Source organism: Pseudopodoces humilis, chromosome 14 (assembly GCF_049639895.1).
Source record: "Pseudopodoces humilis isolate 2021_Gansu_Grassland_sample_001 chromosome 14, ASM4963989v1, whole genome shotgun sequence".
In the NCBI taxonomy this organism is placed as follows: Eukaryota; Metazoa; Chordata; class Aves; order Passeriformes; family Paridae; genus Pseudopodoces; species Pseudopodoces humilis.
The window spans coordinates 18,949,200-18,974,282 of NC_142213.1; the positions used below are offsets into that span (position 1 = coordinate 18,949,200).

Sequence of the window (25,083 nt, forward strand, 5' to 3'; positions counted from 1 at the left end):
AGAAAAAATTTCTAGAATTTTAAAACATGCCCACAAACTTGAGAAGCATAACTCTTATCTGTACTTAGATCATTCCACAGTAGTTTAGGCAAGGTTTCTGTAGAACTGAAGATACACAATCAAAGCTTTCCTTGATCCAAAAGAGATGCATCCATTGAAACATCAAACAATGTCTGTTAATGAAAATCCAAGAAAAATAATGCTGTAATTAGGGAGAGGTGAGTCTTCTCAAAATAAAGGATGAAGATACACACATGTGATTTTAAAGTCTCATTTATTTTATTTGTTAAAGAAATTAAGATACATTAGAGTTTCTACAATACCAGTTTGCATTACTAGCAAAGTTTATAATACATTCATAATAGCTAAAACCATTGCATTTTGTAAGGATTTTTCATTGCCTTTAGCATCTGCTGGATAAGAGTCTCACATCTAAAACAATGCTGAATTAGCCCTCACAACAGCCCTGTGAGGTAGAGGTCAGTGTTACCCTCTTCCTACAAAAGAGGAAACTGAGAAACAAAGTTTTAGGCCAGCCTACCAGAAAAACCATGGAGATTTGAGGAGCAGAATTCCAGTCATTCACTCCTTGTACTGTGCTCCACATCTCATGTCTTCCTTCCCTGGAGAAAGGGGAGCAGCCACAGCAGCTGCTGTTCTTCCTTCTCCCCACTTCCTTGGCCTTGTACATCTTTGATTTCTCCATCTCAGCTGATGGAAAGTGATCAACATCAGCAATTTCCACCTGAACTAGGCAGACAGAACACGCCATGTGAGGCCCAGAACTGAAGGAGCTGGGAATTGACTATGGGCAGTCACAGAGAACATCACAGTATTGAGTACCAGAGTCAGAATTTTGTCACTAAGCTGCAGAACCAACACGTGGCTGTTCTAAAGCAGCTTTTGCAGAGGTAAAAGGACTCAGGAGCGCTGAAGACTTGTGTGTGCAGGGAGCATCCTGCCAGGCAGCCCTGGGGCAGGGAGGGTCTGTGCAGCAGTGCAGATCTACCCACGTTAGCTCCCTAAAGGAAACAAAATACCTGCTCTCTGTAGGGCAGACACTGAAGGAGGTCATATTGCAGAGCATAGCACTGAGCTGAGGTAGAATCTGAGCATCTGAGGACCACAAAACACACCTGGATCACTGCAGCAGAACTCTTCAACCAAACTGACCCTGACCAGGGCACCGTGGTCGTGTGTCCTGCGTGGGCTGAAAGGATAAATACCTAAATAACATTGCAGTAAACTGCTCTGCTTTTCAACACAGCATTACATTGTTACTTCTCATTGTAAGATAACATCTTAGGACAGTAGATTTAAAAATATATATTTCTATATATTTAATTTTCATACCAGGGCCTACTTGAGGCGAGTAAAGAATTTTTTTCTAGTCATACACTCTGTGTCATCAGGCAGCAAGAATAAAGTGAAAGCAATCTTTAAATCAGAGCTCAGCAAATGGTAAAACAGATCAGGAAAAATTAAGTCATATTTGTCCAAAATTCTTGGTTACTGTTTCCTCATGTATTAAATGAGATAAGTAGAGGTTGTGGCCATCGGCTGTAGTAGATCACAATTTTCCATTTTATGTCAGATTGAGTTTTAATAGAATTTTAATTTTATGGAGTTTCAGGTCTTGGTTAACAACCTAGTTCACTCAGCTATCCCTTATATTAAATAGTGCTGGTTAAAGAGATGCCATTTCTCCAAAGAATGAGCACTTCAAATAAAACAGAAAGCTGGAAGATTGTCCTCCTCCAAGGAGATGGTTCATGGAAATGCCTGTCTTGTGTGTTCCATGAGTGGTCTGTAGACCAGAGTTTCAGTTTAGAGTATCTCACATGTGGAAGCTCTTGGATATCTCAGGACCATTATCAGTTTTCTTCAGGCCTTGAAGGAAGCTCGAACAATTCTCCCCTTCAGGGGTTGAGGGGGGCGAAAGTTGTTGGCCATTTGGATCCTCTGGTCCTCCTCACCAGTGAAGAGCAGCATGCGGAATTTCTCCAGCTGGAAGTTCAGGGGAAACAATTCACTGCTTAAGGGGGCAATCAACAGTAATTTTTAATTTTTTTTCTAAGGACTAAAAGGAAATATTCGGTATATTTTAATTAGTTAATGGAATAGGTTGAAGCAAAGGTCCTAGAAGAGTATTAACAGAAAATAACAGAAGCCCTGAGGATTGAACAGGCTGAATATTCACAGGCTTTTAACTTAGCCTCATTTCAAATCAAAACAGTCTGCTTGCTTATCCAGCATTGAATGCTGCAAGAACTGAGAGAGTATCAGAAATTTACCTGTTTCAGAGAGATTCTGATGGGTTCTTTCAGCACTATCCATGTTACACTCTCATTAAGGGGTGGGGTTGTCAGAGAACCAAGATATGTCCAATAATCTAGACTCAAGGGCAGGAGACATTTAGGGTTGAAGCCTCTAAACTGAGCTTTTGTTCCCTGGGAAAAGAAAATAGACTTGAAATATATCCTTTTACTTTTAAGTATTAAAAAATAACTTCTTTGAAAGAGAAGAAAATGTTAAAGCAACATTAAAAATAGGGGAAAGGAGAAGTCTGTAAAGGTTTGGCTACCTTATAACTGTTAGCCAAAATGGCAAGTGTGATGCCTCATGCTGGCTTACTGGACTTAGAGGTCTTGCACCATTGTATCTATCAAAATTCATCTCTTTTCACAACAGGCCCAAAAATAATGCAGGAAGTATGTTCTGTATAAAGTGTTTGGTGTGAGCTATAGATAATATCATGGCAGAATTCCTTGCCTCAGTACTGTCTCATCTATTTTAGTAGGAAAAAATAAATCATATAGTCATTGTCTGCTATGGTAAATATTTGCTTTAAAAAAAATAAATCAAACCTTCAAGTCTAAAATTAGAGGAAGGTGGATTGATAAAGGAAGATACATCAACCAAAAGATTGGTTGAAATATAAGGAGGTGCTGCCTAAAGTAGTGATTGCCTCAAGTGTAGACCAACTCTCTTCAGCCTGTAGGAGCATCCAAAAGGGTCTCAGTCACTCAGAAAACACCTCAGGAACAAACTCAGGACCTCAGTGAGATCATCCCTGACAGAGCTCTGCAGCAAAGACAAACAGGCAGCTTGTGCCAGCTGAGGCTCAATGGAGAAGGAATATTTTTCTGAGTCTGAGTCTCAGGGGTCAGGGAGCTATTGATTTCAGACTTTTTGGGAAAGGCAGAACCTCTGGATGACCAGTGGGGTCAGCACAGCCTAGTGAGGCACCTGAGATCAGGAAATAATATGAACTTTGGAGGGGAAAAATAAACTACAACTACAGTTATGTTCTAGTTATGGGAGGATCTGTGGGTGGGTGGTTTTTCATTTTTGTCTCAAAAATGTACATGAGCATGATTTTTAAAGGCTATCCCAGAAGCAAATTTAAAGAAAATAGAACTTACTTTAAATTTTACCATGTACAAAGCATCAGTGAGTCTGTTCATACTGGCATGTTCTTTCCCAATCTAAAAGAATGGAATAGGTTAAATAAGAAGGGCTACAACTGTGCTTTAATTAGGTGTTGTTTTCTTACCCAAATCTTAACATTCCTATCAAAGTTTATCAGCAATTTGCAATGCATTAATGCTTCCAGCAAGTCATCTGTTTTCCTTAAGCACTTCTTAAATATGTGGCATAGTCCTCAAACACTTTACAGCATAATGCTTTTTATCATGTAAACATGCTATTTTTGCAATTCTTACCTCCAAGAAAACACCAACTACTGCCAAGCCATCTGGAGCTGCTGCTGCCTCTCCAAATGTTGCATATTTTCTGGCATTCCAATGTACTAAGTGGAGCTTTAAAGAAAAATAACAAATAAGAATTAAATTAATGATAGAAGTTATGAACGTGGTTTCTCATTGACAGCGCTAACAGTTGTTCATAACAGAACAATTTTTTGTCATTGCTGGAAACACAAAGAAGTTCAGTCTTTTGGACAGGTCCATGAGTGTGGGCAGGAACCAGGCAAGTTTCCTGTAACAGCCCACACGGGGGTGGAATGGCCAGGATTTGGGAGTGGGAGGGTACAGGGGTGGCTTCTGTGAGAAACTGCCAGAAGCTTCTCCAGCTCGTGATCACAAGGAAAGGACCAGGCTGGAGCAGCTCCTGAAGGACTGACTGCAGCCCAAGGAAAGGACCAGGCTGGAGCAGCTCCTGAAGGACTGACTGCAGCCCATGGGATGGACCAGGCTGGAGCAGCTCCTGAAGGACTGACTGCAGCCCATGGGATGGACCAGGCTGGAGCAGCTCCTGAAGGACTGACTGCAGCCCATGGGATGGACCAGGCTGGAGCAGCTCCTGAAGGACTGACTGCAGCCCATGGGATGGACCAGGCTGGAGCAGCTCATGGAGCTCACTGTCTCCTGTGGGAAGGACCCCACACTGGAGCACAGGAAGAGTGTGAGGAGCCCTTCCCCTGAGGAGGAAGGAGCAGCAGAGACAACCTGGGATGAGCTGAGCACAGCCCCCATTCCCCGTCCCCCTGCACCACTGGGGGAGGTGGAGAAAGCTGGGAGTAAAGTTAAACCCAGGAGGAAAGGAGGGGTGAGGAGAAGGGTTTTAAGGTTTAGTTTTTATTTGCCATTATCCTACTCTGATTTGGTTGTTAATGGATTTTTTTGCTTTGCTGTGTCAGTAACTGGTGAGGGAGCTCTCCCTGCCCTGATCTCAACTCACAAACCCTTCCTTGTATTTCCTCTCCCCATCCAGCTGAGGAGGGCAGGGAAGGCTGACCTACCCATGGTGAACACGGAATCAGAATCCTAATCCTGCCCCACTGCAGACAAAGTCATATGACAACATGATTTGCATGAAATAATCCCCTTACCTCACAGGGAAAAGGTTTTCCATCAATGGTGTGCTCTGATCCCTGGCTGTGTGTGGTCCCCCAGTGGAAGTGGAACTGCTTTAGCCGGAATGGATTATGAAAGGGCCCTCCACTGATTGCTGGGCAGAAAAACAAAAAAAAAAAATTAAGAAAGCTTCAGTATTCTGGTTTTTTTAGCTTCCTCCTAGTAAAACTAACCACTGTTGGCACAATAGTGGAAAAAAGCCAGCAGCCTCTCCCAGCTGCCAGCACAAAAAAGATGCATCATTCAGGCATTTAAGAGGGATGGATTTATTTGTGGAGAGCACCTAAATTAATTTGAAAATGTAAATTAAGAACACTCTGTGGCTACCTGTATAGAATTTGTAGCATTCTTGGAAGTGTATATTTGACCCATGAAGATGTGGTAGCCACCCTTATGGCTATGCCTTTCCTGTTAAACACATTAAATACAAGTGGAACAGATGGAGCAGCCCTGGGAGCAGCACTTGGGGATGCTGTGAGTGAGAGCTGGCCCTGCCTCAGCCCTGAAACCCCCCTGAGCCCCAAGCTGAGCCAGCGAGGGCAGCAGGGGAGGGGATTGTGCCCCTCTGGCCCTCAGGTGAGACCCCACCTGCAGAGCTGCCCCAGCCTGGGCCCAGCACAGCAAGGAGCTGGAGCTGCTGCAGAGAGCCCAGAGGAGGCTCCAGGATGAGCAGAGGGATGGAGCAGCTCTGCTGGGAGGAAAGGCTGCCACAGCTGGGATGGTTCAGCCTGGACAGGAGAAGCCTCCAAGGAAACCTTATACCCTGAACATCAGGTAGACAATTCAGCTAAGTATTTCCTTCTTACAGTATCTTTACTTCCAGTGGAGGTTATCTTTATTCCATTTCCTTTAAATACCTGATCCCATAAAAGAGGAAATATAATAGCTGGTACTTCACATGACACCACTCAACCTTAAATCACCTTCTGAAGGTAAGGAAATGCCACAGAGACACTTCATACATCATTTAGAAATAACACCTAAGCACAGATGAATGTTTAAGATGCCACCTATAGAAGGTATTTTATCAACAGCATCAGTAATCCCTGTAATTTTATATGCCACCAAATCTAATACACTTTGCCCAGCAGACACCAAAACCTGATCAGAGTCTTACATTAAGAAAATTAAAATTACATTTAATATCTGTAAAGCTTGTATACTCAGTGCAGTTCATAACATATTATTTAAAAAGTGAAAGCTGGGGCTTGCCCAGTGCTACTACATGTGCATGCTTCCAGCTGGCCTTTATGCAGAAAACTGGCATTGCCAAGGCAAAGATTTTAGTATCAATTAAGGATATAAATACTTCTAGTACGTTTTTCTAAAGTTAGCAAAAGAATGCATCACCTGTCCCAAATATTTTAAGAAAATTAGCTATTATGGATTACTGTCAAAATTCTGTTGTGTCATTTATGCAGAGCTTTGAGTCACTAGATCTATTTCAACACAACTAAAAGCAGTTTAAACCATGTTTTCCACTCCTAGCAGTCATCTGCCTTGAAAAAGTGCTATTGAAACAAGACATGCTTAGTGTAGAAAGGGTCTCATTCCTGGCAGGTGCTCCGAGTTGGTATCTCTAAATGCAGAGTATTAGATGTTCTTAAACTTCTAAAGCTGAATAAAGTTCACTGTTACACAGATACAGTTCAGCTGAAAATTGCATTAAAGTAGTTACCAAGCTAAGATAATACTTAGGTTTTACAAATGCTATTTATAGGGTGACATTCTGAAAAGATCTGTGCAGTAAAAATGGAAAATGCTCACCCAGCCTTCTTTGCAAATTCAGTAAAGATATGATGCTTGAAAACCTGGCCATGCCATTGGGCAGGATCTTAAATTATCCAGAAGGGAAATTTTAAAACAAAAAAGCTGGAATATTAACCTTTAGCCCTTATTTCAAAGGGTTCCCAGCACAGACAAGCCACTTCACAGAAGTAATTTGTTTTCAATATCAAAGTATCCTATTTAGCTTGCATCAATCAGCACACCCAAAAGGAGGACGAAATCAGCTGATGGGTGTAAAAATTGTTCCGGTTTGGTTTTGTTTTTTTAATGCACTCTTCCCATTTATCAGCTCCATTTGAATGCTCTTCCCCTACCTCCAGATGTAAAAGCACAGTCTATCATGGAAACTGAGCTAACAGAAGAAATAATCCATCACTTAAAGGATTTACATTCTGTGCCAAGGGCTGAGACAAGAATAAGGTACAACTGCAGACAGTCCAACATCCAAAATTGGCTGCTACCAACTCAGAGCCCAGACTGAGCTAAAGATTTTCTAATTTCTGAAGAAACCATAGTGCTACAAGTCAGGGAGGAAAGAAGAAAATGCAAGGTAACAGTGACCAGTCCAGGTACAACTTGGTGCAGTGATTATGATTATGATGACTGTGCTGCAAGACCCAGCTCTGCTTATCCTCTTCCCTTCCCTGTGGGTGGGAGCTGGGCACTTTGCCAGAGCTGGCATCTTGGACTGGGGTGATCATGAACCAGGGAACTGAGGAGCTTACATCCCTGCTCTGGCTGCTGGATGTCATCTGGCAGTGCTGGAGAGATGCCCAGCAAACCTCAATTCTCATCTAAAAGAAAAGGACTGCAATCAAACTTCTCATTTTTCTGATGCAAGAGCTTTTCCTTCTTTCCATGAAGAAACACTTATTGATCTGTGACATTGCATTGCTAGAGAGGCTCAAAGTGAGAACAAAATATAAACAGCTCCAGTCAGATGCCTTGTTCTACGCTGAAATTATACATCACAGAAGTTACACCATACAGCATGTACTTAATTATTTCTCCCACTAAGTCCCAAACTGGTGTTGGGAGTTAGCTGGCTGTGCTGGTCTCACCTGTCCTGTCATCTGTGTCCTCAAACTCCACCATGACGGAGTGGCCGGTGTTGGAGATGCTGAGGGAGGTGCAGGACTCGTAGGAGATGACAAGTGGCTGCAGGCTGGGGTCGTAGACTGCCCGTGCAGAGTCGATGTCAATGGGGGACTGGCGGTTCCCCTGGGCAATGGGGTAAGCTTTGTGCCACTCAGAAGGGCCTTCAACAGCAAACAAAGGAAAGCAGCATTATTTCCTTCCTACCATACACAGAATGGTCATTATGGGTTTTCATGAGGTTTGAAATAGAGCTTGCTCAGCAAGAGTGACTCCAATGTTTGGAATGTGAGAAAATTAATTTAAATTCTAGGCTGGTGTGTTTTTATTAGCACAAGCAGACTGCAACAAGATGGGGATTCGAGTATCTTGTCCAGAACACATCGTGGAGATCCTGGCACACCAACAGACTGCTGTATCCCCAGTCACTTGTGCCACTCTCTGCAGAGGCTGCAGTTACCTCTCTAAGGTGTTCTGAGGTGGGTACAGGTGTAAACACTCACATGCACAAACACACTCCCCAAAGAAACAGCATTTAATTCTCCCTGGGAAAGAGAGTGTAAAAGCTCCAGCAATTCAAATTAGATGCAGATGACTCAATCTCTTAGCTACTGACTATGCAGTTATTTTTAAAATCATTTTATGACTGCAGTAAATCTTTGAGACAGCTCCATTCTTCACTCATGCCCATTATGGTATCTCTCTAACCTGAGTGAAGGACACAAGACGATAATTAACACTTTGGGACTTCCAGACCTCAACAGAGAGGAAAGAAAGCCCAATTTAATAGCAGAACTCTGCTGCCAGAGCTGGAAGATTTTTAAGCCATTTGAGATAACAAAAGCTTATTCATGTCAAAGAATTCATTTTTCTTATGGTTCATTTTTCTACTTTGCTTTGGTAGTGAAAGCAGCAATTAAATTCCTCTGCTGCTTCTGTACATGAAGTGTAACAATTGTACTCTGGGATTCTCAAGAAGCACATTTTTAATTGTAGCATTCTTGCATACTTTCACAAGGGGAAGCTTTTTTTAAATCAAGCACAGGTATTTAGCCTCCTCGAGTTTACATAACACAACAGTGATCTATTACACTGTTACTTGGCTTTGACACTTTCTGCAAAGCTAAGCTTATAAAATATTATCTTTTCTCAGCCTGCCTGTAAAGCAGATTTAGGAATTAAATGCTCTTACACAAGCTAAGGCAGTATCATTTGGCTGTCACAAGCTTCATAAGAGTACACATGGCTTTATTACTCCCAGCTACAAGCACAAATACATAATATTACCTACTAGCACTAACCAGCTTCACTTGGTACTCAAACTTGCTTTCAGACTCACAGAATCTAAAGGAATTGCTGTTAAGAAAGAGGCTGGCCCCTGAAGGTTATACAAAAGAGTCTTGTTGGACACTCAGCAGCTAAAATAACTGCTGCAAGGAGAGAGACTCCTGAAGTTATGCAATTGTCTCATTGGCCAGCATCAGCCACTCGTCCATCCTCTCTGTAAAGGATACAGGCACTACAGAACACTCCTGTGGCAATCCTTCAGGAGCTCCACATCCCCCCTCACGCTGTGACATGCATCCTTGGAGGTGGGAAGCAAAGGAGGAGGACTAAATTAAAAACTGTCAAATCAGAAAGCATAAGTTGTTCTGTAAGAGATCTGATACTGATCTGTACAATTTATTGATGTACCAGACATACATAAAATATAGCTTATTTTATTTGCTTTTATGAAAGCCTAGATATCACATTTCAGCAGCTGCACAGAATCAGGAGATCTATTACTGCTCTACTTAATCTTCTTTACCTAACAGAATCGCTTTTGGAGAGAGACAGGTAATCTTTTTTATAACAGCATTTTGGAAAGGGACCCATCTATAATATCTGCAGTCTGAAAAAAAACCCCAAAGCATTCAAACTGCTTCCCTCAGTTTAGGAATGTTGATCACAACACCGAAAGGCAGCAGATGGAAACTCACGCACCTTTTGGTGCCACTTTCTGGGTGCTATTGATTATCAATAAAGTAATTAATTACCTGCTGTATATACTCGATTCTTGCAGACATCAAAATGCAGGCAGCTCTGCAGGGCTCAGGCAACAGCTCTAGAAAGAAAACGAGTGGGGGAAGACAGAGAGATGCAGCACGGAAATGCCATAACCTACCGTCAGCCTGCCCATATCCCCAACTGTGGTGGCCAGTCATTTTTGGGAGCTGCCCCTGCTTGGCTCCAGCTCCCCGAGCAGGGCACTGCTGCCTACCTGCCTTTATAGCGGCTCCCGTGGGATAGGGTCAGCCCCTTAAAGATACAGAACAGCCGAAGCAATTCCTGCAGGACAGGGAAAGCTCCCCTGCTCTCCTGCTCCAGCCCTGCTGCTCCCGCTCTGCCTCTGCTCCTGCTCCCCCTATTTGCTAAAGCAGCACAGGTGATAGGAAATGGAAAACTCTGATAACTGAAGCTTCAGGACTTGGAGAGAAAGCCAAATTGTGGATCAAATTTAGGAAAAAAATATCAGTGTTTTCTCATCCTCTGTCCCAAGGAAGCAAAAGCAATACGGTGCTGTGAGCATCAGGACAGTCGTGTGCAGGCGGGACCTGCCCTTCTCACATCTGTGTGCTGCAGGGAGAAACATCACTGCCTCTCTTTTGAAACTCTCCTGCAAAAAAACTGCAAAAAAGGAATGATGTTTTCAGCAGATCTGTAATTAACCACAATCCGTGCTTAAATGAGATGGAAACATTCTCATCTTGGGGAAAAAACTTCTTGTTCTGCTTTTAAACGAGGTAAAAATCACACAAAGTAAGGATGAATTGACAATCTGATTGTAAGTTTGCAACTTTAAATAAACTTTTTAAATGGACAAAATTAAAATTGTGGTTATATTAGGGACAGAACATAGCAGACTCCAGAGAAAGGAGTTGATCTGTGAAGCCTGAGTTATCTGGAATGATCCAATAGTTGCCTGCACCCTGTTAAAGCCATGGAGAGGCTACAACGAGACACCCAATCTGCAGCTGTAAAACATCTTAAGACATCTCTGGGGCAAGGAAAAAGGCTCCTTCATTGTAGTTTTGTTAGATCTGAAGAAATGCTCTCTGTCAAGGCTACATGTTACAAACACATTGATTTTCACAAAGACAATAGCACACAATAATAGGGATTCTTCTATTATGCAATCAAGAATATGGAAGGAAAAAATCAATAAGAGCACTTAATGCAACTTTTATGTTGTGGTACTGCTTTGTAAGTATTAATTTTCTTTTTCAGGAGGTTTCCATGACAGTCAGCTATAAAACCTTTAAGAGTTGCTGATGCCAGCTAAATCACAGATTTAAACTGCTGCAAAGGTCTCCACAGGAGAGCTCTACAATGACTTACTCAGGTCAGCTCCTGAGTTTGTTCCTGTCAGGCTGCTGTGACCCGCTCAGGTCCCTGGCACAGACACTGGGCACAGCTGTGTCCCAACAGTCCAGGCTCTCCTGGGCACCCAACACTGGAATTAGCACCTTAAAATACTCCCTCAGATGCAGAGTCAGGAAAGCTGTTCTAGGGAAAAGTACAAAAAATACCAATGCAGCAGTGAAAAGAAATGGAAGAGGGATTTTGTGTGTTAAAAGAGCAGCTCATAAGCTGGGGAAGCCCATGTGCAAGGCAGGGAATGCTGAGCAATTGTTTCAAGAGAAACATCAACACTCACCCAGGTGAGTGCCCAACCTGCACTGGGCACCATCGACCCCTTCAGCTTTGATCTTCTCCCTCAAACCACACATTTGTCTGCAGATCTGGGCTACAAACACATGGCTCAGGAAGAGCTCTGAGACAAGTGAAAATATGCTGAAGATGTGACAGGAAGCAGACTCCACAAAATGGAGCTTTAAATGGATGGATTTAGAAAAGCGGAAAGGGGGAATGACAATACCTGAGGGGAAAGGAAAGAGGGCCTGAATAAAATTTTAGCTTGTAAAATGTATCATTACTAAATGATAGTCAGTGTGTATATGACAACTTAATGTGCTTCTAACCTAACCAACCAGCTTTCTTTATGAGGAAAATATTAAATTTTCTTTAAATATAAGGTAACAGTGCTGCTTACACAAATATCACATTATTCTGTAACCCTGACACCTCAGGATATTGGCTGACTCTAAGAATGAGTTTCACTGACTCTGTCCTCAAACTATCATTTATCACTTCAAAAGTGGCAGTCATCATGTAATTCTGCTCTATTTTACGAGTTTGAATCCAGGACAATTACATCACACTCGTGAACTTACAAAGGTGAGAACAGAGTGGTAGGTGCTTAACGGGTGGATTTCTCCAATGCTGAGCTAACAGTGAAGTACTCCTGATCTCCACAAATTTCTCCTGGGCTCTTGACACCATGTCAGAAGTGTCTGCTTCACAGTGAATGACAGGAAGACATAATTCCATTCACTACAGTGAGATGTTTCAAGCTGCCTTAAAACACAAATCTGTCTTCCCCAGCCTTCTCTCTCACAGTTTTATTCCCCTTTGCCAGCAGTGATGAGAGAACAGAGCAGCAGCCCAGGACAAACACAGGGGTTCTTCTGAACCTGTCACCAGGTTGTGATAAAGAACTAACAACAAATGCTTCAGGTTTCCAACCTTTATATACAGAATTAATTTTATGATTTAATTTGAGCTCCCTTTATTACAATTGCTATATAAGGACTAACCATTGTGGTTAGAAAACTCCAAGATTGTAATGCTGCATTGAAGTTGGACATATTTAAGCTTTGCAAGTTTGAGGAATTTGGGGATTTTAATCTCTAAGGTGAAATGTCTCTATCATACTACAGGTCTGGAGTTGTTGGGAGCACACAGAGATGTCACTTGAGGATAATGCTTCTGATAAATACTACTGCATCACTGTGGAGGGGCAGATCTGCATTTTAAGGTATATAAGATGAGGTGAGAGTTATTTGATTCCAAGGTGAATGGCTCAATGGCACTCTGAGTGTATTAAGTAACTTGGCAATTACATCTGCTGACATCATTAATAATGGTGACACATTTGAACAAAGTGTCATGTGCCATCTTGAATGCACACCAGTGTGCCACTGCAGGCCAACAAAACCAGGTTAGAAATCCCACCAGTTTGGGTGCAGGCTGTACACTCTGAGCCGTTCACGTACCGTGGGTAGGAGCAGATGAAATGTTAAATTAAACATTCATCACTCCAGAGCCTGTCTGTGCCTCGGGTTCTTGACAGAGTATCTGTTTATCCAGGCAGCTCCTCTCTCCTCTTACATTGCCACCACGGATGCTGGCAGCTCCCACAGGGGTTACTCTGAGCTGGCATCTGTTCTTTACATGTGTGTTAGAGACATTTCTAATGAACCCAGGAGCTGCACAAAAATACTGCACACAGTAAATACAAGCAGAAAAGTGTGCTGCCAACACTGAACACCAAAAAGCACAATCATTCCAGATACTTTTTCTATTTTTTAGTATTTTAAAACAGACTGCCGACAGTTCTTGATTGACCACAGAAATTTCAACTTTTATATTCTCAAGTTCTTCCTTGCAAACACAAAAATGTGATGGCTTTTGGATATATATAGATATATTGAGATTATATACTATATATGTATATTGATATATTGAGATTCTCATGCAGCCAGTGGAACTTCAGGAGCTGAAAGTGGTCATCCTTCTCCCACAGCTAGAGAGATTTCTGAGAGTCTTGAGTTTTCTAAGGGATAAACTCAACTGGGAATCTCCTCCTGGCATCAAGGGGAAAACAAAAAATGGTGCCAAAGTGAGGAAGGGATTTAGAACAAAAGAACAAAAAGAACATGGATATAGTTAACAGACAACTGTGCAAGAGAAAAAGCTTGAATCAAACAGGAGCCAAGATGGCCAAGGGGATGGAAGGAATTTAGTAGGAACACTTTTGGGAAAGTGGGGCAGAAAAGGGGGAATGGGGTACCTGGTTTCCCAGCCTTCATACACCCTTTTTTATTACTTATTTTTAACTTTAAAACTATCCACACTTGGCTGTCTTATAGTAGGTATGGGAACTACATTCTGGAACTAAGCCTGAAATATTAATTCTTGCAATTTATGGTTTGTCCAGATTAAGCAGTGTAGCAGAGAGCAAGAACAGGAGACTGCTTTTGGTTTTGGGAAACAGAATGTTCCTGAAATACAGCAATGGTCAATGAAATGACAGCAAAAGGAAGGATTTATTGTGGCACAGCAAACACAAAGTCTGTAAAATGAACTTTGCTGGAGATGCTGTGTGTGGGAAACGAAAGAGGAAGCACTGTTTTGTTATACATCACCTGCAAGATGTAAACCACTCCATATAATAATGCACTGCTGGGTACATCATTCCAGCAGATACACAGAAAACTAAAGTTACTGAAGAGAGGCATATCAAAAGGATAATGGACTTTATACAGACTAACAAATCAGTGTGAATGATGCAGGTATTTCAGGATCTCTCTTTTGTTATTGAAACTTAGTGTCAGAAATGTTGTACTTTTTTAAGATGTGGAAGTTTTCTCCTTTTTTGTACACTGTCAGGGTTCAACCAATGCTGATCCTGTATGGAAAGCTCTTCATAACAGAAGCACATCAGATTTCACATGTTCTTGTTTCCATAAGCAGGAATAACTGCAATAATGTGCAACATCTCTGCACATCTCTGCATGTGGTAATGTATGCTACCACATTTTCCTGACTGCAGGTGCCTTCAGGGCTTCTGCCTCAGTCTGCCTGAAAATGCCTCAGAAAATACAGAAAATGTGTCAAGAGATGCAGAGAAATGCCCATTTTTAACATAAATTCTAGGAATGGCACTGTTGTCCCGACAAATTGAATCCAGTAAATGCACACTTGAGAGAGCTATTAATTGTTTATGTCAGAGCTGCCAAGCCTCATGCTCGGTGGTGTTCCACAAATCAAGCAGCCCAACTATCCATACTTCTTCCTATTTTATACTTTAGCAAAGAAAGGCATGAACGTTCATTGGCTACTGATTACGTAGTTCTCTTATTAATTAGTATTCTTTCTTCTTAATGAGTTAACGACTCTCTCACTTCTCGTGCTAATTACTGCCCTGCTCTATCTCTCTCCTCCTTTGGCTCGGTGCTTTCCTGTGGGGGGGCTCCATCACTCGGGGGTCCTGATCTGCCCCTGCCGGAATTGCCCTTTAGCCAGGCCGAGCTGATCCCACACCGTTTTCGAGTTCCTTTATTTGTCTCTTCCTTATCTGGGGGTTCTGCCCAATGTCCTCGTGGCCCAGGAATTCTGCATTCCGCGTGGATCAGTGGAAATCCTTCTGGCCGAGCTTTGTTAACCTCACCCGGGGCCGAGATCACTGGAACATGTCCAGCCCCAAACCTTAACAAGGCAACTCTGCTGAGCGGGAATTTGTGCTTCGAGCAGCTGGACATCACTTAGCGCTTGTTGCCTGCTCTGTTTCACGGATTAAATCTCCCTCCTTGTTGATCAGGCTTGAATGGGACAGAGATCAGACAGCAAAGAACACCTTAACAAAATTTTACATACTCCACATTTTATGACGAGTAGTGCCAAGGCATAGGTTGGATATGATTAAACTCTCCAAGAGCTCTTTTGAGTAGAATCCTACTGGGAATGGGGTTCCCATGAGGGCTGTATAGCCGATGGTTAGACATGGAGTGGTTGTTGAAGTATTTTTTGTAGGCCTCCAATTTTTCTTGTTCTCTGTTCAGGCTGTGGATCCTGAGCAGAGGACTAACATTGGTTTAAAGAATGAGTGGGTTAAAATGTGTCCTGCTGGGGACAGGTTTACTCCGATTATGACTAGTATTAGGGCTAAATGATTTAACATGGAGAAGTCCAGGTTTAATATCGTTCTTTCTGAGGCCTCCACATGTGGCGACAAATGGTGTGGAGGGGGTCCCCAGGAGCGGCACAGGGAAGGGCGGGGGCTGCGTCGGTGAACACGGGGTGGGTGCGAGTGAGGGGGAGAATTCCGGGTGCTGCCCACCCACCCCGCCGGCTTCGAGTCTCCAGCAGTGCAGCTGCTGCTCTCAGCAGCGAGGCACAGAAGCGGCGGGTCCCAGCGCCCACCCCGGGGCACGGCACCGCAGCAGGGGACCCGCTCCTCAGGGCGGGGACCCGCTCCTCAGGGCGGGGACCCGCTCCTCAGGGCGGGGGCCCGCTCCTCAGGGCGGGGACCCGCTCCTCAGGGCGGGGACCCGCTCCTCAGGGCGGGGACCCGCTCCTCAGGGCGGGGACCCGCTCCTCAGGGCGGGGACCCGCTCCTCAGGGCGGGGACCCGCTCCTCAGGGCGGGGACCCGCTCCTCAGGGCGGGGACCCGCTCCTCAGGGCGGGGGCCCGCTCCTCAGGGCGGGGACCCGCTCCTCAGGGCGGGGACCCGCTCCGCGCGTGCGCGGTGGGAGTAGCGGCCATGGCGCGGCCGGGCCGGGCCGGCCTGAAGGAGCAGCGCTATGACCGCCAGCTCAGGTACCGCGGACGGGCCCGGGCCGGCACCGCCCGGCGCTGACCGGCACCGAGCGAGCGGGGAGCGGGGCCGCGCCGCGCCTCCCGAGGCGGACACGGGCCCGCTCGGCTCCGAGCCGGGGACAGGCCCCCGCAGCCGCGCCGGGCTCGGCCGAGCCGCGGGGAGCAGGAGCTGTGTCCGACCGGCGGGACCGTGAGGGTTCTACCGGCACACGGGCAATAGATACACAATAAATAAACAGTATATATTAAGGGGCAGATATAGATATAGATGTGGATATACATAATCCTATACATATATATATAAAGAAGGATAGAGTTACATAGATGTATATATCTACGTAGGTACTTATGCATGTTTTTATATAAGATATATAGGTTATTTGTACAATGCTTGTTCGATAAGTATATAATGTAAAATATGTAAATATGTATCTTTTATATATTTATATTATGTATATCTATCTGTATCTCTCTGTATATATATGAATATATAAATCGGGGTGTGACAAAAAGATGGGCCAGGCTCTGCTCCAGGCCCAGCAATGGCACCAGAGCCACGGGCAGGGGCTGAGCCCAGGCCCTGCCCTGCACAGGAGGCAGAACTTGTGCCCTGGGCAGTGCCCAGCCCCGAGCAGATTGTGCAGAGAGGCTGTGCAGTCTCCTCCCTGGGGATATTGCAGAGCCACATGGACACACTGCTGTGCCCTGGGCTCTGGGATGGCCCTGCTGGAGCAGGGAGGTGGCACCAGTGGCCCCTCCAGCCTGACCCATCCTGAGATTCTGTGAAAAGGCAGAAAGGATCCAAGTTACCAGGGAAGGGTAACCCCTAAGCCCAGAGTCAGGGGTGTCTGTGTGCAGTGTGACTGTATACGTGTGAGTGAAGAGCTCAGCAGTGATGATACCGCTGTGCTGTCCCCTCCTGTGCTGTCCTCTCCATAGCTTTGTGCATCTCAGGAGTGCAGAGTCCTGGGCTCCTCAGTGCAGGAAAGAAAATGAGCAATTGGAGAGGGTCCTATGGAGGGCACAGAGAAGATTGGGCGGTCTGGAGCATCTCTGGTGAGGAGAGACTCGGGGCTGGACCTGCTTAGCCCAGAGAAGAGAAGACTGAGAGGGGATCTCATCAATGCATAGAAATACCTCAGAAGTGGCTGTCACAGGGTGGTGCCAGACACTTCTGGGTGGTGCCCAGCAGCAGGATGAGGAGCTGTGGCTGTAAACTAAAACACAAAAAGTTTCATCTCAACATGAAGAAGAACTTGTTTTCCTGGAGGTGGCAGAGCCCTGGAGCAGATGCCCAGGGAGGCTGTGGAGTCTCCCTCTCTGGGACATTCCAAACCTACCTGGACATGCTCCTGTGTCACCTGCTCCCAGTGACCCTGCCTGGGCAGGGCTTGGACTGGGTGACCTCCAGAGGTCCCTTCCAACCCCAAAAATTCTGTGAGTTACCACCCCAGTGAAATCAGCAGAATGTGTGACCTGGGATTGTCCCAGCCTGATTTTAGCTTTAGTGCTGTTTTCTAGGGGTCTGAAGTACCAGACTCAGCAAGACTGAAGTCTGTCTCCTGTATGTTTCAGTGTCTTGTATGGGAAATTTAAAAAAAATAAAATAATAAATATATATATATATATAATTATTTATAATAAAAGTTAAAAAAGAAAGAGTGTGTGGCATTAGGACAAAATTTGGGCAAGGGCTTTTTTAACCCATGCTCGTCTTTAAAAAGTTAAAGTATGTTCCAAGAGAATGAGGTGTGCAGATGCATATGGTGTAAAGATGGAGAAAATGAAATGTCAGGGAAACTGGGTTGCTCTTTGTAAAGTCTCAGAGTTTTCACAGTAAGTTCCCTTCAGGATGCTTATTTTGGTTAGTGCTATTTAGATTGCCAGCAGTGAATGGACAGTAGCACGCCAGCCCTCCATTTGTCTTTTTTTTTTATTATTTGTTTATACTGGCTTTGCAGTCTGAAGTTAAATAACTTGATTGTGTTTTGGTTTCCCTCCCAATACAGACTGTGGGGTGACCATGGCCAAGAAGCACTGGAATCTGCCCATGTTTGCGTGATAAATGCAACAGCAACAGGAACTGAAATCCTCAAAAACTTGGTGCTGCCAGGTCAGTAGATATTTCTTCTGTCTATTCTTTGTGATGTATCTGATAACTTGATGATGCCAAGTTATTCATAGGAGGTTTTTTCCCCCCCCAAAGGTATTGGTTCGTTTACAATTGTTGATGGGAATCGAGTCTCTGGAGAAGATGTTGGCAATAAGTAGGTGTTAATACTAATTTCAATTTCAAATTGACAAGTGACAGCATTTCATAGGTAGTTCCATCTCTTTGTTCATCATATTTGCTAAGAAGTACTGTAAAATTCTTTTAAAAGCCTCTCTGTGTTTCTCCAAGTCTTCTGTGGGTTTGGAGGTTGGTAACTGTGTATGTGGTCAGTTTCATATTAGATGGTAAATTATTTTACTTACTGGGTTTGGACCTTACAGGTCTGTTTGCTTCACACATCAAGTTTATAAGGACAATGCTCTACTCAACATAAAAATATTGAAAATTAACTTGCTTGATGTTATGCCAGTGCTTGTGTTTCACTCTAGTTCAGTGTATTTTCCCTAATTTTGGTGATGCAAATGACTTAATTTTCATCAGTCATTGTGCAACTGTGACTGCTAGACATTTATTAGCTTTTGTAGCTTTGAATGGCTCTGTGCAGTGGGGAAAAGGGTAAGAAACAGTTTGCAAATCCTGTAAAAATGATTTGCCTAATTCTTGATCAAGGTCTGGTATGGTGCATGTAGATACCTGCAGAGGTTATGTGAGGGGGAAGGATATTCCATTAGGTGAGGAAATCAGTGCTAGTGTGTCTTAGATTAGCCTGGTGAGAAAGAAGCTGCAGCATGATCCTGTCTTCTAGAGAACTTTTGCATGTCTTATATTTCGGATTTATGGCTTGGGCACTGAAAAGCATTATTAAGTAACTGTTTCTGAGGAAAATACAACAGTGGTAGGAAAAAGCATATTTACGGGTTTGTTGTGTATGAGAGTCAGCAACATATTCTGCAGAACAAAATGTAACTTCAGTGCTGTTTTTTTCTTCAGAATAAAAGTTCACATGTAATTCTTGTCTCCTTTTCAGTTTCTTTCTACAAAAAAGCCATATTGGTCAGGTAAGGAGATAATAAATGTCAGTTTACATGTATTGAAAGCATGGAAATGTTGAGTATTTAAACGTGTATTATGAATAATGCCAAAAGCATATGTGTATAGGTTAAAATCTGTTAATTCTTTAACAGAAATCCCCATGTTTAATTTTTAGTTGCACATGAGTGAGAAGATAAATTCAAATTGTGGCGAGATTGAATAGCAAAAATGAAGAGCTTATGGTTGAAATCTATGGAAGGATAAGGTAGAAGACCATTGTGGTTGATGGAATAAAGCTAAGAGTAGAGAGGTGAATGGGGAAAAAATATCACAGAAACAGAGAGTATGAGAGGCGTAGATAACTCCTGGAAATTCTGTAATGAAACTGGAAAGTAGGAAATAACTGTCTCACAATTTGGCTTTTTAAACTGGTATTACAGAAAATGCTCTCCAGCTAAGTGTGTGCTATTATGGGATGCATTTTTGCTTCAGATGAGCATGGCTTCATGGAGTGTGGAGCCCTAGCTTATAATGAGCTTTGTTGTGGGGTGATTTTTGGGGTTGTTTTGTTGTTGTTGCTTGGTTTGGCATTGTTAGCATGTGGCATTAAGTAGTACTGATACACTGTATAAAATACATCTCATTTTGATTGCTCTGAAACAGAATCGTGCCCAGAGTGCCATGGAGCTCTTACAGGAATTGAATAGTGATGTTTCTGGAAACTTTGTTGAAGAGGTTTGTCTTCCTAAATTAGTACTATGTGTGTGTTGTACAGTGTTGTAAAAACGTGAAATAACAGCTCTGTGTTGCTTTGTGATGTTGCATTTTAAATAGATTAAAAATAAAACAGCACTTGAGGAGGATGATCTTAAGTTAAATAATTTGTGTGTATTTCAAATACTGTTTTTGTAACTTCATCTTAATTTTATAATTATTTCACTTCAAACACTGTTTTTGTAACTTCATCTTAATTTTATAATTATTTCACTTAACACTTTATATTCAGCAGACTTGGTCTGTACTCAGAAATTTTCAGTGTTCACTGACATACGTTTTTTCTCCCTATTTAGAATCCAGAAAAGCTTTTAGACAATGACCCTTCCTTTTTTAATCAGTTTAACTTAGTGGTTGCAACACAACTACCAGAGAGGTAAGAATTACCTACGGGTGAATTACCCATTTTCATTCAGTTTTAAAAGCAGGTTTTTATATACATATACATATATATATATGTGTGTGTGTGTGTGTATGTGCACATTTATGCACAGGCACTTCCTTGCAGAAAAACTTAAACAGAACAGAATTCTGTGATTGTGAAGGAAAATTACAGCCAGTGATGGCATTTTCTGGAGATCTTTTTGTATCTCTGGTGGGAACTGCCTCTGCTGGAAGTTAGAACTCTGCAACATATGGATCTCATTCCTTATTTTTCTCTCTCACAACTTACTGAAGCTTTTTATTTGATACTTGGAGCATTTGGGAGGGTGGAATGAGACATAAGTAAGATAATGAATGAATATTTTTCCAACTCACTGTAAATTCCTGTGTGAAATTAGTCACCTTATGTGCTTAGATCATGATGATATTAGAGAAGTTTTCTGAGAGAGATCTTTCACAGTTAACTGATGCAGGAGTTAACTTTATAGTTAACTCTTGTTTTCTGTAGATGTGAAAAGCATGTTTTTCCTTACAGTACATTGCTGCGCCTGGCTGAAGTTCTCTGGAATTCCAACATTCCTCTGCTGGTCTGCAGGACTTATGGACTGGTTGGTTACATGAGAGTCATGATTAAAGAACATACAGGTTAGAGGGTTTGCTGAGATAAACTCTGGAGGGTTTAAAGCTTCAATAATTTATGTCACTTTGGGGTTTTTTGTTTGTCTTTTTTCATCTTGTGATATATTTAGTATTTGTTAAGTGTTAGGTAGTTTGCATTCTTTGAGAAATGCATGGGGATTATGGACTGCAACAAATAATAAAATGGGATTATCCTGACATTATGGGTGACTTACACAGAGCACTTACTTTGAGAGTCAAGCAGTAAAAGGAGCAGGTGATCCTGTATTTGTGTAGCTGTTTTGAAGGCCAGACATAAAGCTATGAAATGTATTGTGTTATTTTTTCACAGTTGTTGAATCTCACCCTGACAATATGTTAGAAGATCTAAGACTGGACAAACCATTTCCAGAACTGACAGAACATGTTCAGGATTATGACTTGGAGCATATGGACAAAAAGGTTGGTGTGTGGTTTGCACTGTGTTCCCCAGCACAGATGCAGACACAGCACAGGGACTCTGTGGAAATGGCTCTTTGCAGATGACTCTGGTGCAAAGTCTCATCTGAACAGAACCAAGTCTAAAATCAGTCACAAGGAACTATTTTTGCCTCTGCCCCAAATGTTTCAGTCTGTTTAAATCTTAAGCAGGTGGAGGTCTTGGGAAGCAAGGAGTATTCTTGGACAACTTGATCTTTTGTTAAATTGGATGCTCCTCACACCCTATCCTGGAATTTGTTCTTTAATTTTCATGGTTACCTACTGCTGCAGAGCTTTGCACTTTGGGTGTCTGTCCATAACATAAGTTCCACTCCAGAAAAATATTGGAGAACTTGACTCATCCTTTTTAAAATAAAGTAATAATAATTTGATCATTTCTTTTATAGTAGTTAAAGAACATTATAGCTGAATAAAAATCTGGAACATGTCCTGTGTCTTTAGAATAGTGGAAGGGATATTTGGAGTTTACATTGAAAACAGGTTTTTAATTTGTTTCCTATTTTTTATCTTTTCTCAACCTCACAAAGATTTCTCCACTGTTCAATTATAGGACCACAGCCACACTCCATGGATTGTGATTGTAGCCAAGTATCTCACAAAATGGTTCAATGAGGTATGTTGCAAAACTGTATTACTGCTATTATTGATCTGTCTTTTCTGGAGCAGTTAATTATTTTGATTTTATGTAACATAAAAAAAACAAACAAGGTGGAATCATAAAAAAAAGATTACTGATTGAAATACAAGTGAATGTGTGAGCAATGACAGACTCCTGGAGTTAAGCAGTCTGAACACAGTGAGCTTAGTAGTAGGTATCTTAAAGACAAAAATCTCTTTGTGTTTTTTAAATTTAGAAAAGTGAACAGTTGCCTAAGAGTTACAAAGAGAAAGAAGCCTTCAAAGAACTGATTCGGCAAGGTAATCCATGTCCCAGGGGTCCCTTATTCCTACTGGCAGAAATAGATACAAGGTGATATCTGAAAAGTAATCCCAAGTTCTCTCAGGTCTAATTTACAAAAGATCTGCTGCTATATACTCTATGATTCTTCTGCTAAATGATTGTTTTGTACAGGTGGATCTTAAGATGCCAGACTTGCTTATGAATGTTGTCAATGTTTTGTCCTAAGATCCAGAGTGTGTTTTGTTTTGGGTGGGAGGAAAGGCCTTAAGAGAAAATCCTGTTAAAAATGTGATAAAGAGGAAAGCAAGTGGCTTTTGACACTGGAATTGTTGTTCTGCAAGTATTTGGTGTATCCATTGACCCGTGAGACACTTGGTAATTAGTCATTCACCTCTGCATGGCCGGGTTCTGTAGCACTGACTGCACTGTAACCAGTGTGTGAATAACTTCATTTGTGCAGGGGTTTCAGTCCAATACCTTTTCAGGCAGCTAAAATTCATGTGGCATTTTAAAGATCTGTATCTTAAATGATGGTAGAAAAACACCATTGACTGAATTTTTGGTATTTCCTTGCTTGAAGGTAGCCTGCTTGCAAATTTGGAGTGGTCCTTATCCCCAGGCTGTGACAGGGAGCAGATCAGATCCATAGTAATTACCTTTGGTTATGTCAGATTTCTACTGAAGGTCCTTTCTTGGGCTGGCTTGCTCTGTGGATGCCAAATTTTTATTGCCAAATTTGATCAAAAAAACCCCATCAAAACATGACTGGCATGGGAAGGGGAGTTGAATTGTTAACTTAGTGCTTATGAAACTTCATTATCTCCTTCTTACACAAATAAACTGGTGCTTTTGTGCTAAGTAACTTCTATTTAATATCACAGGAAAATTAATCATATGCAGAATTTAGATGAGGTTAGCTTTATAAATTACATCTGATCTTCTTTCTTGTGATTTATTTTTCATTTTTTGCTGGCAGCTGCTACGCCTCAAATACATCCAAAGCTAGTCTGCTCTGTTGGCAAGACATAAATGCTGAGATGTAATTCAAACAGTTGTGTGTTTTATTTCTTTTTTCAATAAGGTATCTTAAAGAATGAAAATGGGACCCCAGAAGATGAGGAAAACTTTGAAGAAGCTATAAAAAATGTGAACACAGCACTAAATCGTACAGAGGTAAAATAAACATTTCTGTGATAAAATTGAAGCAATTTCAACTATCTCATTTTCTCAGAATGTATTCAGTTTTAGGACAGATATTCCATTTGTAACATTTGTATTTAGCTAAAACAGGATTAGTACTGAATGTTAGAACTGAAATTGTGTAGTTAAATAGACCAAGACTAGCTGGCAGTGTAGCTTATGGAAATTCTCTTACTGCTTTGCTCTTGCAAGAAATCTGTATTTCCCTCTTGCAGACTTGAATTCAAATCTAGAATGAGTCAGCAACCAGAATGCATCAGTGAGTTCTTGTCTGACTTCTACAGTTCAGTCTGTAAAAAACTCTATGAAGTGCTGGGTACAATTGCAAGGATTTAGCAGTGAGAGGTGTGGCTGATGCTGATTTAAATACACTGCTGGGAGAGAGACTGACAGCACTTACTTAAATTGTGCTGTGTTGAAGCCAGGGGCTGTAGTTGTTACTCTCTGTAGAAATGAAGGGCTGCATGGGACTGCTGATACAATAAATTGACTTCTTTCCTCTTGAAGAAACTTATTACAAAATTCCCTTCATAAACTGGTCAAGCTTAAAAGCCTTTGAAGTGATATTTTCATTGTTTCTTAAATAATCCTGACCTAGTAATTTGTGGTTGAATTGAAAATTTAGCTCTGATTTCTTTAGTTTCTGGGATAAACTGCAAGGGCTACATGGGGCAAAAGTACATTCTGTGATTCTTCCTAGATTATGTTCTGTTGTTTTGAGCTATGCTGATCCTTGCTTGGATGATCATGTTAAGTCTCCCAAGAAAGCAGCAGGTAAAACTTAGTGCTGTCATCTAAGCCAATACAAGACATGGCCCAGGATATTAATATTTATTTCAGTTTACGAGCCAAACTGACCTGCAGCAGTTCAGGATTTTGATTGAAACACAGACTTTTGTAGCCCCATTCCCCTTCCCTGGCCTTTTGGCTGCTCTGCCCAACCAGGCAGGTTGGGCAGTTGGGATGGTTGCTGCTGCAGTTTTTCAAATCTTCTCTGTCAAAGATGGAAGTCAGGTGAGATTTTGTCTGGGACATTGATCTTGCTCAGAAGCATTGCCTTGCTCATGGGCAGGGCTGCTCTTTGAAATGTGTCTGAGCAGCACTGACTGTGTAGGATTCAGAGGAGATTTGCCATGAAATTCTAAGGTCACTTAGAGTTGGCTCACCTGTGTAGTGAGTGTTGAGATAATTAAATCAAAAGTCAAGGAATTACAAAGCAAATTTATTTATTTTCATAGATTCCAAGAGGCATTGAAGAGCTTTTTAATGATGATTGCTGCCTAAAACTCACGGAGCAGGTATGAGTAAGGGTAAG

At 42.2% G+C, this 25,083-nt stretch overlaps 2 protein-coding genes across 3 annotated transcripts in view; one reads left to right on the plus strand and one right to left on the minus strand.

Annotated features, from left to right (window-relative positions):
* Window positions 1-291: 291 nt before the first annotated feature.
* CA7 (carbonic anhydrase 7) lies at window positions 292-9,990 on the minus strand. 2 transcript variants are annotated; one of them, XM_088062229.1, is made up of 8 exons: window positions 9,928-9,990; window positions 7,727-7,924; window positions 4,853-4,971; window positions 3,726-3,821; window positions 3,426-3,488; window positions 2,295-2,450; window positions 1,842-2,007; window positions 294-1,210 (listed from the first exon to the last, which is right to left on the minus strand). In XM_088062229.1, the coding sequence occupies exons 1-7, from the start codon at window positions 9,965-9,967 to the stop codon at window positions 1,885-1,887; spliced, it is 795 nt and encodes a 264-aa protein (XP_087918355.1). In that variant the 5' UTR covers window positions 9,968-9,990; the 3' UTR covers window positions 294-1,210; window positions 1,842-1,884. The 2 variants fall into 2 exon arrangements, with proteins under 2 accessions (XP_005533958.1, XP_087918355.1); XM_005533901.2 differs by having other exon boundaries at window positions 292-2,007.
* Window positions 9,991-16,115: 6,125 nt separating this feature from the next.
* Window positions 16,116-25,083, plus strand: part of NAE1 (NEDD8 activating enzyme E1 subunit 1) — a 9,762-nt gene continuing 794 nt past the window's right edge. The window contains exons 1-12 of the mRNA XM_088062434.1: window positions 16,116-16,245; window positions 18,255-18,358; window positions 18,452-18,512; window positions 19,386-19,416; window positions 20,054-20,125; window positions 20,461-20,540; window positions 21,084-21,193; window positions 21,519-21,628; window positions 22,218-22,280; window positions 22,522-22,585; window positions 23,650-23,741; window positions 25,007-25,066. Of these exons, the coding sequence (XP_087918560.1) occupies window positions 16,190-16,245; window positions 18,255-18,358; window positions 18,452-18,512; window positions 19,386-19,416; window positions 20,054-20,125; window positions 20,461-20,540; window positions 21,084-21,193; window positions 21,519-21,628; window positions 22,218-22,280; window positions 22,522-22,585; window positions 23,650-23,741; window positions 25,007-25,066 (903 nt within the window). The 5' untranslated portion in view covers window positions 16,116-16,189. The remainder of the gene's footprint in view (window positions 16,246-18,254; window positions 18,359-18,451; window positions 18,513-19,385; window positions 19,417-20,053; window positions 20,126-20,460; window positions 20,541-21,083; window positions 21,194-21,518; window positions 21,629-22,217; window positions 22,281-22,521; window positions 22,586-23,649; window positions 23,742-25,006; window positions 25,067-25,083) is intronic.

Bases quoted from the DNA above. Each gene is read 5' to 3' on its own strand.
- CA7 (XM_005533901.2), bottom strand. From the start codon at position 9,967: ATGACTGGCCACCACAGTTGGGGATATGGGCAGGCTGACG. The intron at 7,925-9,927 runs GTAGGTTATGGC...TTGCTGTTGAAG, and splicing joins GGGATATGGGCAGGCTGACG to GCCCTTCTGAGTGGCACAAA. The intron at 2,451-3,425 runs GTAAGTTCTATT...TTCTTTTCCCAG, and splicing joins TGTACATGGTAAAATTTAAA to GGAACAAAAGCTCAGTTTAG.